The sequence below is a fragment of the Arthrobotrys flagrans genome (assembly GCF_004000055.1).
Source record: "Arthrobotrys flagrans strain CBS H-5679 chromosome Unknown unitig_0, whole genome shotgun sequence".
NCBI lineage: Eukaryota > Fungi > Ascomycota > Orbiliomycetes > Orbiliales > Orbiliaceae > Arthrobotrys > Arthrobotrys flagrans.
The window spans coordinates 5,936,447-5,950,448 of NW_027137550.1; the positions used below are offsets into that span (position 1 = coordinate 5,936,447).

General features: G+C 47.1%; 5 protein-coding genes across 5 annotated transcripts; 2 read left to right on the forward strand and 3 right to left on the reverse strand.

Annotated features, from left to right (window-relative positions):
- Positions 1–479: 479 nt before the first annotated feature.
- Positions 480–3,413, forward strand: DFL_004751 (uncharacterized protein; the record flags this gene model as incomplete). Its single annotated transcript, XM_067633898.1, has 4 exons — positions 480–494; positions 555–647; positions 711–1,202; positions 1,278–3,413. The coding sequence occupies 4 exons, from the start codon at positions 480–482 to the stop codon at positions 3,411–3,413; spliced, it is 2,736 nt and encodes a 911-aa protein (XP_067492021.1).
- A 948-nt stretch (positions 3,414–4,361) lies between these two features.
- DFL_004752 (mitochondrial 54S ribosomal protein mL43) lies at positions 4,362–4,916 on the reverse strand (the record flags this gene model as incomplete). Its single annotated transcript, XM_067633899.1, has 3 exons — positions 4,362–4,555; positions 4,629–4,735; positions 4,795–4,916. 3 exons carry the CDS (start codon positions 4,914–4,916, stop codon positions 4,362–4,364), a joined length of 423 nt encoding a protein of 140 aa, XP_067492022.1.
- A 575-nt stretch (positions 4,917–5,491) lies between these two features.
- Positions 5,492–7,120, forward strand: DFL_004753 (uncharacterized protein; the record flags this gene model as incomplete). The annotated part of the gene is made up of 4 exons (XM_067633900.1): positions 5,492–5,747; positions 5,826–5,953; positions 6,011–6,092; positions 6,507–7,120. The coding sequence occupies 4 exons, from the start codon at positions 5,492–5,494 to the stop codon at positions 7,118–7,120; spliced, it is 1,080 nt and encodes a 359-aa protein (XP_067492023.1).
- A 969-nt stretch (positions 7,121–8,089) lies between these two features.
- DFL_004754 (uncharacterized protein) lies at positions 8,090–9,817 on the reverse strand (the record flags this gene model as incomplete). The annotated part of the gene is made up of 1 exon (XM_067633901.1): positions 8,090–9,817. The coding sequence occupies one exon, from the start codon at positions 9,815–9,817 to the stop codon at positions 8,090–8,092; it is 1,728 nt and encodes a 575-aa protein (XP_067492024.1).
- Positions 9,818–12,679: 2,862 nt separating this feature from the next.
- On the reverse strand, positions 12,680–13,866 carry DFL_004755 (uncharacterized protein; the record flags this gene model as incomplete). Its single annotated transcript, XM_067633902.1, has 3 exons — positions 12,680–12,788; positions 12,850–13,079; positions 13,138–13,866. 3 exons carry the CDS (start codon positions 13,864–13,866, stop codon positions 12,680–12,682), a joined length of 1,068 nt encoding a protein of 355 aa, XP_067492025.1.
- Between the last annotated feature and the right edge of the window lie 136 nt (positions 13,867–14,002).

Consider the following 14,002-nt stretch of genomic DNA (forward strand, 5'->3'; position numbering starts at 1 on the left):
CAGTGATAGTCTTGGAGAGTGCATGTTGGCTGGAACGAAGCCTAGTGTGGTATTTTGCAGCCCTCTGTGTTGCGTGTCATTTTGACGGTTCTTGTGTTGTGTGGCTAAATCTATTGTGGCTGAGATGCCACGGAAAAGACAACTTCAGCCGGATTCCAATCACCACCTTCATCACCACCTTATCACCAATTCCACCTCCATCCCACCTCCATCCTTCTATCATCCTTTTGCACCCTGCAAACTCAGACACAAGATAATTACATTTCGCTTGCGATTATCAGTAAAGCCCTCCCTTCAACAGCTATTATTCCCGACATATCCTTCGCTATCAACCGAATCACCAAAACCCACTCCAGCTGTCCAGCTGCGTTACAAATACACCAGCTTTGCAAGCATTGCTTCCTGTTATTCAATTGACGCGTACTTGACACACCAAAAAAATTCTGGTTGGGCGTTCCGGCGCCCTTAGTAATCTCAATATGGAACTTCCATCTGTACGTCGCTGTTCCAATCACCTAGACCATTGAAAGCTCTGGCTAACCAACCCGTAATAGACGTATGGAACATCGACACTCGACGAGGTCCTGAGCGATCTCAGCGTTAGATTCATTATCAACCTTCCCCAAGAAGAACTCGTCTCGAGAGAGGTAGGATAGCTACTATTCTACAGGAGCCCCCTATTTACGATGATACTAACCAAACAATTCCAGCGAGTATGTTTTCAAATAGAAGAAGCGCATTGGTATTACGAAGATTTCGTCCGCGAACAACGCCCAGAGTTCCCGGCCCTTAGCCTCCCCGTCTTCCTTGGCAAGATTTTCGCACACAACCCCATGTTAAGTAAATGGGGAATGCACCAGGATGCGTACAGGGAATTTATGGAATACAAACATCGAGTCCCGGTTCGTGGCGGAATCTTAATCAACAAGAAAATGGATAAAGTGATTCTCGTGAAGGGCTGGAAAGCAGGAGCTAGCTGGGCCTTCCCCCGCGGAAAGATAAACAAGGACGAAGCAGATCATGTATGCGCTGTTCGTGAAGTTTTGGAGGAAACAGGATTTGATTCTTCTGAGCTTGTGGACCCTACAGCATTCCTCGTTGACTCGTCGGAGGATAATGCGGACCGGCACCTTCAACTATATCTTATCAAGGATGTACCCGAGGACTTCAACTTTCACCCATTGGCGAGAAAGGAGATTAGTGTATGTGAACGCGGTCAAGTACTTGGGGAATCTAGCTTTATTGAATCATCTTACTGATATAACTTGGCTGTTTAGGAAGTTGCTTGGTTCCCGATCACTGAGCTTCAAGCCCAATCCAGTGCTCAACGTCGAAGAAGGGAGTTAGCAAAGAATAATCCCAAGAGCGGGGCGGAAGACTCAGAAAAAGGCTCCCCAAGTAAGCTGCGCGTTTACAAAGTCTATAGTTTCCTTCCAGGGTTGTCACGCTGGATCAAGGATCAAAAACGACAAGCACGTCACGCACAGAATAAGAAGCATGGTGGAGTTTACGAAACCGAACCCGAATCTTCTGCCGTTGAAACTAGCCCTCCAAGGCACCAAAAGACACGCGAGGATCGCAAGGCTCCAACATCACAAGCTCCCCCACGTTCAGCACCCCATCAGCCTCAGCCACCACAAGTACCTACTACGAATGTAGGTGTGGAAGTTGATGAAGATGCTCTCTCGCTCGCATCCGCAAAACTGCGCCACATGATTGGTATCGGAGCCCCTGCTCTAGAACAACCACCAGCTGGACAATTTGATAAAATCAATGCTGGGCAATCACTTCTGGCCCAACTTCAAGGTTCAAACTCGACTACCACCAAGGAGCCAGTCCAAGGGCATGCCGCCACAGGAATCTCTATTTCCGTCTCCGCTCTGTTCAATGCCTCGAAACAAGAGTCGCAACAAGTGCCACAGACCCCAGTCGAGGCAAACAATGGCCCTCAACCATCAACCTCTTCACCGGGTAATAATTTCAACCCTTCGGTACGAAAGAACCATCATGGTCGAAACGGAAGCGGGAAATACGCAAACAATAATGGCCAGCACCAAACTCCGAAGCCAACAGTTACAATCTTGCAAAAAGGGCAGCCTCTTATAACCAACGGCCGTCAACCCAATCAATCACACCAGCCAGCCCAACCTACGGCTACCCAGTCACCACCACCAGCGGCCATCTCACCACAAGCCCCCCAAATTCTCAAAAACGATCCTTCCTCACAAGGCACATTTAACCGGTCCACCCCTCCTTCACAACCCCCTCCACTACAAACTCGCTCATCACAGTCCCCACAAGGATCTCAGAACGATAATTCCGCTGCAGCAAAAATGTCAAGACGCACGATGTTGACCATGGACACTTTCAGCCCACCCCAGCCCGCACAACCACCTTCGCAAGAACACAAAGGGAACCTGTTAGATATCCTACGAGGCGCCAAACCGCCACCACCACCTCGGCCTGCAATGCAGCTCCAACCAGACGAAAGTGCTGCACCTAAAACTGCACCCAGATTTATTGGCGATATTCTAGCCGAACAAGGTGTTAAATTGCCGCAAACAAGAGTTCCGGCACCGGTGCCAGGGCCTAGTACCGCAGAAAACAGATTGCCTGTCAAGAGAATTTCCCAAAGCCCGGTTGAGCCGAATCAGCTCGATGATCTAACGAGAGCTCTTAACAACTACCCCCCAAATAAGTTGACACCAGGCGGGAGCATCAGCATCAAGATTCCCTCTCCCCAGCAGAAATCCGTTGATCCCAACCATCTGGCCACTCTGATGAACTCCCTCAATAGCTACACGCCAAAGAAACCAACCCCCCCAGGGACCCTAAAGGAAGCCAACACCTCCCCGTCAGCTTCCCGAAAACCAGCCGATCCAAACCAAATGGCAATCTTGATGAAATCCCTCGGGACATACCACCCCAAGAAGCCCACGCCCCCGGGAACAGTCAAAGGCACGAACGCCCAATCCCCGATCGAGAGAATCGAGACTGCGCCTGTTCTGCCTCCGAGGTCAATGCCTGATATTTTCTCGTCCTCATCCCCTGTCCAAAGCGGGTTTATTAGCTCTCCAACCACCTCTACAAACACGAGTGGGCCCAAACTTACCGGAGGATCAGATTCCGTTGGAAAGATGGCTTCCTTTGATCGTCGTTCCACGATCAAGCCGGAACAGCAACAAACCTTACTTGGGCTTTTCAAATCACCAGCCATCGAGAACCCTGGCATTTCGGTTACTTCACCGATGACAATTCCGCCCAACAACCTCGCCCCCAAAAATACAGTTCAAACTCAAAGAGCTGAGAAACCTGTCGCTGCTGAGATGCACAGGACCGGTTCCTTGAGTATGGAACAAACTGCATTCCTCATGAGCTTCCTAGACAATCTTGCAACTCAGCACGGTGTTTAGAGGTTCTATTCAGATTCCCTTCAGCCTCCTCACTTTATCACGGTTTGGTATGTTTTAATTTTTATAGTTATATGCGGCATGGAGATGTGGCCGTCAAGCAGCACATTTGTCATGGCCGGCGTTCTTTCTGGAAATCCATCTTATTCCGTTGTTGCTTTTTGTTGTTTTTCTGTTTTTTCCTTCTATACCTTTCTACTTTTTTATCGGCGTCGAATTTCACCTTTCATGGGACTTGTCCATTCACGTTCATCGGTTCCCTTTCCTCTCCTTCTTTCGCTATCCGTTCTTTTTTATTTTCTTCTTATTTCTTTTTAAGGTCCTTTTCACGGAATGGCTTCATAGTTTAGGAACGGTCAATTCGGGTAGTATGAATCAAGGTTATTGGTCTCAAATTTTCACATGCAACTTTGCAGTCTTAGCTTTTGGGAGTTGGGCAAGCATTTGTTCGTGTTTTTTCATTGGCGGTCCCTGCTTTGTTCCAATTCCGTTTCGATTTCTGACCTGCGATTGTTTTTCTTTTCTCTCCTTTACTTTACTGGAAGAATGAGATGTTATTTCGATGCAGAAATAACACAGGAAACGACGATTCGATTCATCACGGTAGGATGAAAACCCCTCGTTTAGTAAACTAGGACTGAGCTCTAATGAAGTTAACATTCATGAAGGCCTTTTCCCATATGCACAATGGGCGATATCTCTTCTTGCACGTCCTTGCCCGATTACCTTATATATTCGTTCAACGTTAAACCGCCCAAAAAAACAACATTGTCATCGTATCGACAAAGGCTTTTATTCCTGTATCTAGCTATGTGTTCTAGCGGGGCCGTTTTAAACGCCTGCTTTTCCCTATATCTGGATGGGTGTCGATATCATGCTACAGAATCCCCCCAAAATGATAACAATGGTATTCTGGTATCTATTACATAAGTACTTCTTATATACAGTATATTACACTCTGTGCACATCTTCGCCCTTGGCGTGGTAAGGACTCCAAATGCCTCTGACACTGTCGTTCAAACTCTGCACTGGCTTGTTGATCTTCTTGATCTTGTCGCCTGATGCGTCTCGTAGTAATTCGGCCTTTTGTAGAACTTGTAGAACTTCCAGATTCCGTACGCACACGACCTTTTCTCGTTTGTTTACTATAGCAATGTTATCATCATCGTTAGTGGTCTAGTTCGACAAAATTCGGCCATGACAGCGTGCAAAGCGTACTATAGCTCCCTCTGATGATTGGATGTTTCTTCGGCCGCGGGGAGACCACGATTTCGACTCCGGGATTCTCTTTTGCAAATGTCGCAAGACGAGTTTTTAGAAACGCTCTATAGATGATGTGTCAGCATCCAAGGCTCGGTGAATATGTCGTAGGGATTCCAATTACTTCATTCCACGAGAGCTCCCGCTCATCTCACAGTAGTTGAACTCTAGTCGTTTGCATTGCAGGATGAAGGCTCCGACACCATTCTGGGCCTTCGAGACGGCCTGAAGGCCTCTAACGACCATGATGAAATCGTTTCAGGCCCGGTTGGTTCGTGCTGGTGGGCTGGTGGGTGGGTCGTTTGTTCGAGAGTGGGGAGTTCTGGTGGACTTCGAGGAGGTCAATTGAAGTTGAAGCGAAGAGTCCAAAATTTGCAGGGGTTCCCGATTGGGAGTGGTGGCGGACACAACGCAGAGCGTTCTTGGTTCTTGGGCCACAAGCAAAAAATACTTGGGCATCTTTCATCACCCATCTCCATCCTCCATCCTCCATCCTCCATCCATCGACATCAACCACCGACATCTCCATCACCGATCTTCTCCCATCACCCCCACCACCTCCATCCTAGGCTTCTCCCCATCCAGAGTCGCCGAAGATACACCGTCAAAAGCTACCGGGCAGCAGCCGGATCGCAACACGTCGCTCTCTCCCAAGGTTGCTGTCGCCTCCTGACCACAAACGCGCGAGATCCACACACCCCGACAAATGCCAAATTAGCGACCACATCAACTCATAAAAACCAGGCTGCTCCGATAATACACCACTCCTTTAAAATACGGCATTCTTCTCACCTCATATTATATAACCCCTCTCGGCCACAATGACCGACAAACTCCCAGGCAACTTGTTGGCCCTCTTCCAACCCCGACCTCCACTACGTTACCTTCAACCTGCCGATTATGCCCCCGAGCATCGCAAAACCGCGCCGATCTCCGGTGTCGCACAGTTTCTGCAGGAGCTGAGAAAACCCGACCCAGATTATGTGCCAACAGAAAGCTGGCTGCTAGCGAGGGACCGTAAGAAGAGGGAAAAACTGGAGAAACAAGAGCGGACGATAAATCAAGGAATAGAAAACTGTGTGTCACCTGTCATAAAGGCTGTTGAGTCTTCCCTCAGGCTCCTCTAGGCTGCTGCTAACCTTTCCTCACGATTAGACGCCCCAGAAAATGACTCACACATCCGCGGGGATCCATACAAGACACTTTTCGTGTCGCGCTTAAGTTATGACGTTAAAGAACAGGATCTAGAACGAGAATTTGGACGATTCGGTCCCATTGATAGGGTACGACCACGGACCCTCTCACATTTCCGAGATTCATACATGCTAATAATCCTTTAGATCCGACTCGTCCGAGATAAAGAATCGAAGAAACCACGAGGATACGCATTTATACTATTTGAGAGAGAGAAAGACATGAAGGGTACAGAGACCATAATCCCCCCAGTGCTTTACCAAATATTCCCCTAGTGCTTTCTGTGATACGTGAAGATGTCCCATGGCAAGATTGGTTTATCCCTACCCCTTGGTATCCTGTATCAAAGGTGAGAAGGTATAGCGTTTTTTACCAAATGGCGCGATGCTTTCGGTGAATGCGAGTTCGCCGAACCCACCAGTATCATCTTGGGCCAGGAAAGACAAACTTCTTGTTTTTTCCAATCATGTTTCCATTCGATTGCACGGCAAGGCAGGACAAGGATTTTTCCCCAGACCAAACATACCTGGAGAAATTACGAATGTTGTCGAATCACAACCGAAGTCAAGAAAGGTATAAAGTATAGTTAACTAACACAGGGAAATGCAACTTCGCTTTGCATTACTTATCTTCTCTATATAGCTGCTTTTAAAGAAACCGATGGTATGCGAATCAAGGACCGACGAATAAGCGTAGATGTCGAACGCGGCCGAACTACTAAGGGATGGAAACCACGACGGCTCGGCGGAGGGCTCGGTGGACGTGGGTATACCAAGATTCCAGCGGCACGACCCACTGGACCTTCCGGGTACGGTGGCAGCGGATTCGGAGGCTTCCGAGGTGGACATGGTGGATTCAGAGGCGGCGGCGGCGGGTTTGGAGGTAGGAATTTCGATCGTGGTCCCCCTCGTGGTGGGCAGTTCGGACACCGGGGTGTTGGCTTCCAAGGTGGCAACGCACCATCCAATGCACCGTCCGGTCCGTCCGGTCGAAACTTTGGGAATGCGCCTACCGGTCCCGGTGGGTATGACCGCGGCCCACCACGTGGGGGTCACGATGACCGTGGACACCGTGATCGTATGAATGGTGACTCGAGAGGCGGCGGCGGTGGCGGTGGAAGGGATAGGTTTGACGACCGACGAGACCGGGATGGTGGCGGCGGTGGCGGTGGGTATAGCGGCAGATATGACGATTCGCGAAAGAGAGGATACGAAGGAGGAGAATCCGGAGGAGACCCTCGACGCCGACGCTATTAGTAAAAGCAAGTATCCGACATTGATTGAAGGTTTTCTCTTTTTCAATAACTTCGCCAAACTGCCCGACATCATCTTTTTCGGTTCTCGTTAAAACCCCCCTTACTTCTCACACCCGTTTCTCTTATCTTCATTTCAACAAGGGTATGATGGTGCTAGCACTCCAGCCATCTTTAACATCCTCTTCATAGGAACTTCTTCCTTCATCGCCGGAAACCCTTACAACTCCACAGTCGAGAATCTTTCATACCGAGATACTCTAAGTGAAGCTATTATACCTCGCCCTTTTCACCCTTTCATCGCGATTGTGTCTGGAACAGTCCTTTGTTCTTTCGCTTCGATTCTTTGACCATTGTGCAAGGAACGATCCGAACCTCTTCATTTCCGTATCCTTTTATTCTGTTGTTCTTGCAGGTTGCCGCGTGTTCTATGCTCCACGAGAGATTTCGAAGACAATGGTTTGTATACTTCATCAGCTTGCCTTAGTAGTAACCGAATAATATTCTATTGTCAGTGTTTGATATCGAGGCATTGTGCCATATGTGCCTGGAACACTTGGTCATTCCCGTTTGACCTTGATATTGCAACTTGAAAGCAGTGCCCCGAAGTAGATATCATGAACCACACTCACCATGAAGGCCACTAATATGACTTGGTCTAGAGAGAAAATGGCTACGAAGTCAAGATAATGATTCCTTTCATTTACTTAATTAACTAAAGTCAATGAAGCATTCAGTGAAGCATTACTAATAATACACATGTGCGAAGGAAAGAGATTAACCATTCATTAGCAGATACATTTTCCCGAAACATATTATCATGAAGTCTTAAGAGGAAAAAAGACCAAATTACCCAAATCAAAGAACCCGAGCTCAAGGAATCCCATATTTTTTCCATCCAACCATACGCCTCAACGCCAAACCCACTCGAAGATTAAATATAGAAAATAGTCAACGACCACCATTCCTTCGGTCACTTACGATGTGGCCACGGCGTCGGCGTCCTCGTATCCCCACGGTTGATGCTCATACCATGCGTCATCATCCTCTGATCATGCATCTCATCTTCGGATCCCGAGTCATCATCTCTATAGCCTTTGTTCATACTAATCATCCCCCCATGGTTTGGCATCATACCACCGTCCGTATCAGAAAACAACACTGAGCTCCGACAACTACGGTCCCCAGCTCTTAAATCCACAACTCCTCCTCGGTTCAAACTCCTCGGCCTACTATTTTGACGGCCTAAATTGTAGATAGAGCCATCACGACAGTTCCCACGGCCACTGCGATATTCTTCGTCACTTCCACCGGAAGATGAAGAACCATCATGTTGCCAAGAGCCAACGATGCGTCTTGTTTGCGGAGCGGGGCGAGAACGGTTGCGGGGTCTCTGGTTGTTTGGGTGGTTGGATATCATTGGTAGACCGCGGGGCTGCATGTCTTGGTCATGCATGTTACCGCCACGGCCACCTTCATATTGCCTTTGGGACATCATTTCGTCCTGGCCATCCATGAATTGGGAGTTTGGAGATGAAACGCTACTACGACGAGAGCCTGCGCCCCCGCGTGGGTAGTTTTGGGGTTCGACGGAGTTTAGATGGGAGTTGAAGGAGTATCCTCCATTGCCGTCAAAGGTCTGGCGAGTTCGGCTGGAGTTATCATGGTGTAGGCCGGGTGGGAGCATGCCCTGTTGCATACTTTGCTGTATGTTTGATTGCATGTTCGGTTGGATGCTCGGTTGAATGCTCGGTTGCATGTTTGGTTGCATGTTTGGTTGCATATTCGGGTTCATCCGTTGGAGTTGTGAGTCCTCGGGTAGGAATTGGTTGTATGGCGGTTGGGGAAGTGAGAGGCGTGAGTAAGTTGGCAGCTTTGGATCTGGGAATGGGAGGACTAGCATTTGCTGATATTGATTGGGCATGGCAATTGGCATAGACGGTTGGTAGTCCTGCTTTTGGAGCAGCTTGGTGAGCACGAACATGACTTGCTGCAGCTGAGCTTGGATATCTGGGAGGTTGTCCTTAGTGTTCAAACGGGTGACTGCATCTAGAAGCTCTCGGATGAGCGGGTTCGAATCCGACTCTTTCGGACTAGATGATGATTTCTTTTCATCCTTAAGGACGCCCTTTAGAGCATTACTGCTTTCACTGCTGCTTTTGCCGCTGCTGCCTCCACTACTACTACCACTGTTTTTGCCGCTGCCGCCCGATGTCTTTGGAGGCTCTGGCACCTTCTTTTGCCTCTTAATAATCACCCAAAACAACTTCGGTGACCGAATCTTCTCTCCGGTCTTCTTATTTACCACCGTCTCACCGGGGTACAAATACTCAGGCTCCCACATCCCAAGCATATCCGGGCTCTTATCAGTATCGTTAAGCATCTTTAGATGATTATTTAAAATCTCCCGACGGAGTTTACCCATGCTCATGAAAGCCTTGATATACCCGGACCCGCCACTTACAGGCCATTCCTTGACTTCACGCTCAACCATGGCTTTATCCATCCACTGTTCTGTTGGCTGATGTTTCTGCCATGATTGAAACGTTTGCGGTTGACTGCTCGCGTTTCTTTGTCTCTGAGCGAGTGTAGGGAATTCAGTCAGGTCTTCAAACATTATTAGTTTGTAAACCGGCTTACAGGTTAGGCCTGATATGGTACCCGAGCTATTCGAACCAGATGTGGGGTTTGTGGAAGACATGTTTGGGAGTGATCTTCACGAGGTAAGTGAGGCGGGCGCAAAAGTCAAAAGCGAAAGAATATAGAAATGAAAGAAGAAAATGGCGGAAGGTTAGAGGGTACAAAGCGTCTAGGATAGTGAGCAAGTGGGGCTTTGGATCGCTGCACTTAATAGTCAAAGGAAATAAAAAAGATCGTCGAGAATGGAAGGGCGATATCGACGACTACTTATCACCATAGACCCGTGACCACAGACAATGCTATTAACTATCAGAAAGAGGCTCTGATACCCTCTCGTCCCCGATGCGTCTGCCGAAAAAGGAAACTGGTCACCCAATCTATGCATCTACATACCAGATCCTGTCGTCGAAACCAAAGGAAAGAAATTTTCGAAAAGACAGCATATACAATCTAGGTACCTAGAATACCGGCTTACCAACCTAGTCGTATTTACAGCGAGCCCCGGCAGCATAAAATGTCTAGCTACACCGCCATTATCGGAGCATCGCATCGCCAGCTTAATGACAATTCTACACGGCACCTAGGCATGCACGCACGCATATGCTAGACAAGGAATTTGCGGAAGTACTGTATCCTGCAGTTGTGGGGACCCGTTACATATGCATTGGATAGCCTCGAAAACAATCCTTGCAATGGACCAATGGCCGCGTTCTCGGGGCAGATTTGCAATTTTTTTCCAGACGGGATGCTGGGGGCGGCTGGCGGCGTCGAAGGCCTCTGTCGCAAAATGCAACAGCCGGGGGCGTTGGCCTTATGACCACCCATTTTACTTATGGGGACACAGCTTTTGGACCAATATAGGTACTAGCCTCGAGTCCTGTAGGTACTAACAAATGGGTATTGCTGTATATATCATATCAGGTTAGCCTGGAATTGATAACAACTTAGAAGGCATAGTCTCACCCAATAAATCGAAGCTCAGTACGATATAAAATTTGAAACCCCCATTCGTCTTTTTTAGGGGAAAAATATTAGATAATCTAGGATGATACGCTAGGAGTGATATCAATAACAGCCCTCCTTTAACTCGTCCTAATCTACCCAGTGCTTTGTATTGTCTCTTAAACCAGCTGCGGCCTGCCAACAAAATAGAGAGCCCGTCCCGCTCGCGTTCCCTCCGGAAACAATAATAAACTGGACGGTAGAAAGTGGTAATCTAATCGATAGCCTTGAAGCCTTCTTTTTGTTTCCTCTTTTGCTATCCGATAGACAGAAGTACGTATATACAATATAAAGTGACGAGTACACAGCTCGTGTACAACCCCGAAAAGCCGCGTAAGATATCAACCGTCCTAGACCGTCCAAATTAGTACTGCACCTCCGTTCTTTGCATGCATAATGTAGCACCTGATCAACTTTCCTCGATGTGGTAATGCCTTAATCTAGATATCTAGGCTAGCTAGATAATCTCGCGGAGGCCTCCGTAATCTACATATACAATTTTGGTACATATATTCGATTCTGCACTACAACATCAATAGCTATAAATACGTCCCTTGCTTTTTTACATTATCACCTGAAAATAAAGTACCAACTCGGTACCAACAGAAAAAAGATTACGAATCAATAACGCAATAAAATTCCCCTTCGCCTTGTTTTCTCCACAACCTTGCGTTTTCTGCGTTGGATAATTTCAAGGTAACACAAGAAGGTTTCCTCAAATAAAAAGTGTTGGCATCGCAGAGCCTCAACTCTCCCTCTTTCTTTGGTAATCTTGCGTGTGCGAGTGGGTGCCTTCTTTTTCACGAAACGGCTCAACCCCCCCTTCAAAAAGTCTTTGTATGAAACTCTTCATTCTTTAAATAAAAATAAAATAAAAGTAAAAGTAAAAATAGAAATAAAGACGAGTGAATCCTATGACGACAAGTGGGGGAATAAAAATCATTCTGTTCCTCTTCTCTACCGAGTATACCGCCCATATCACAAGAGCAAAAAAAGGAACCCTTCGAGAAACGCTTTGTGACATAAACCCTCTAGGTCTCAAAGGGCGAATCAAAAAAAAAAAAAAAAATTTTATTTTTATTTTTTTTTTATATTCGTTTCTCCCGATTCAGTATCATACAGAGACTAGCTCTCTGCTTATGTGGCGTGACCAACCAATCCAAGTGGCCTTGTGCCGGTTTAAGGAGAGGTAAATGTGGCTTGAACATTTTTTCCCCGTTTTCCATGTTTTCACGGTGAGATTTTACCTATCTGTTTCTATCGGGTTCGAGGAAAGAGAAACAGGTGTGTGTGATAGTGTTTGCATATGTGGGGTTCGCTACTAATAAGGGCCAAAAAGGGCGGTTCAATAGCGGTATCTTCAAACTTCGAGAGAGAAGAAAGAAAAAAAAAAGAAAGAGTTTATTTTGAGTCAACGATAAAGATGTATTCAAAGAATCAATGTATAGTGCCCATTTTTTGGTGCAAAACCAGCCCAAAAAGGGATCAAGCTTTGTAATAGTGGTTACGAAAGACAAGTGGAAACAATGAACGAGAGTGAGAGTGTGAGAGAGAATAAACGGTTCAAAGAATGCTGCTCGTCATCATCTTTTTGAGGATCATTACAATTAGGAAGCAAAATCCAAAGAAAACTCCCGCCAGTGTTGGATGAAAAGCAAAGCGTATTCAGATAGAAAAGCAAAATTATCCCAATGAAAAGGTACAGCAAAAATGAAAAACGCCGGAACCGCCGATGATAACAATAAAGCAAAAAAACAGGAAAACGAAAAGCAAAGAATAATCGACGCAATTTACAGGTCCCTGTATCCTTCGTCAAGCTGGATGGGGTATAATATAGTAAAGAAAAATGTACAAAGGAAATGAAAGGGGCTGCCGTGAGGACAGTAGATGGGTCAGAAGACTTCGATGAAGGATTGATCATTTAGTCTTCGTCCCAGTTGTAGAGAGAGGTGCGCGAGCCGGCTGCGGAGGCGGAAGCAGAAGAGCTTGTGATAGTGTTATCTCTATTGCTGCCAGTCAAAGCATTGTGTCTTTGTAACATGTTAGCAACCCGCTTCTAAGATGTGTGCGTAATTAGAATTGGTAACTCACTTTCTCAGGACGGTCTCTAAGCTCTCGGAGCTCAATGGGCGTCCGGCTGGGATCTCGTCGACGATACGAGGAAGGTTGGCGATCAGTTCACCACCCTTGTATGCGAGGAGAGCAGGAACAACTTTTCGATCCATCTCAGCCTCGGTATAGTGAAGCTTGACGAAACCAGTGGAAACGTGTCGTCTAGCTAGGGTACCAATGCAGTCTTCAACGAACTGAGACTCAGATGACTAAAAATAAAGTTAAAATGGGCCTCACAAAGGAAGGTAGAAGGAGATAGAGACATACTCTATCGTCATAGATGAGAACAACTACAACGGTATCCGCTGTGACCTTCTCAATGGCATCGAGGTATCCGTTGGCATCGACGGTCTCCAGCTTTCCATATCGGCGTCCAGTGGCAACCTTCTTACGGTTGAAGTTGGACCCGGACTTAAGTTCCTGCAGCCTTCTCTGTCTCCAGGCCTGCATCAACTCATCATCGTCATCAGAGTTATCCGACTGTCGCATTCTGTCGTCTAATAGACGAGACTGGGCACCTGGGACTCCAGGAATATCAATCGAAGTCTTGTATCCACCATGTGGGCTAGCTTGTCTGGCTTGCATCTCCCTTCTCTTCGCGATTTCGAAACTCCTCGCGTCTGCTAGGACGCCCTTCGGACCGGTGTTGGCAGCACCATATGAAGCTAATCTGTACTGAGGCATTGTGTCTATGATCGACGCTGGTCGGATGGAAGGGGCAATAGAGCCTGTCTTCTTATGGATATAGGTCGTTTTTTTCTTGGATGAAGATGCTTTTCTATGAGAGTCGTCTGAGGAATTGCCAATGTCGTCGATCTCGTCTAAATCACTATTGGTTCCGGCACTGCCGTTGCTGCTTTCTTTGTCTGAGTGTGAATAGTCTATATGTTTTCCTTTTGATGCTTCGAGAATGTCCTCGGGATGAGGGAGGGAACCCTCTCCTTTTGAACCCGAAGTCATGCGAGCGAACTCATCGGCCGCAGTTGAGGCGCTCATCTTGTTATGTTACCAGGGGTACGGAGAAAAAAAAAATAAAAAGTCTTGTATGGATGCAGGTGTATAGTGTATGCAGGAACTCTAATGAGGAATGAGAGACACGAAGAGGAAAGGTAGCGTCAGGGACAGGTGAGAA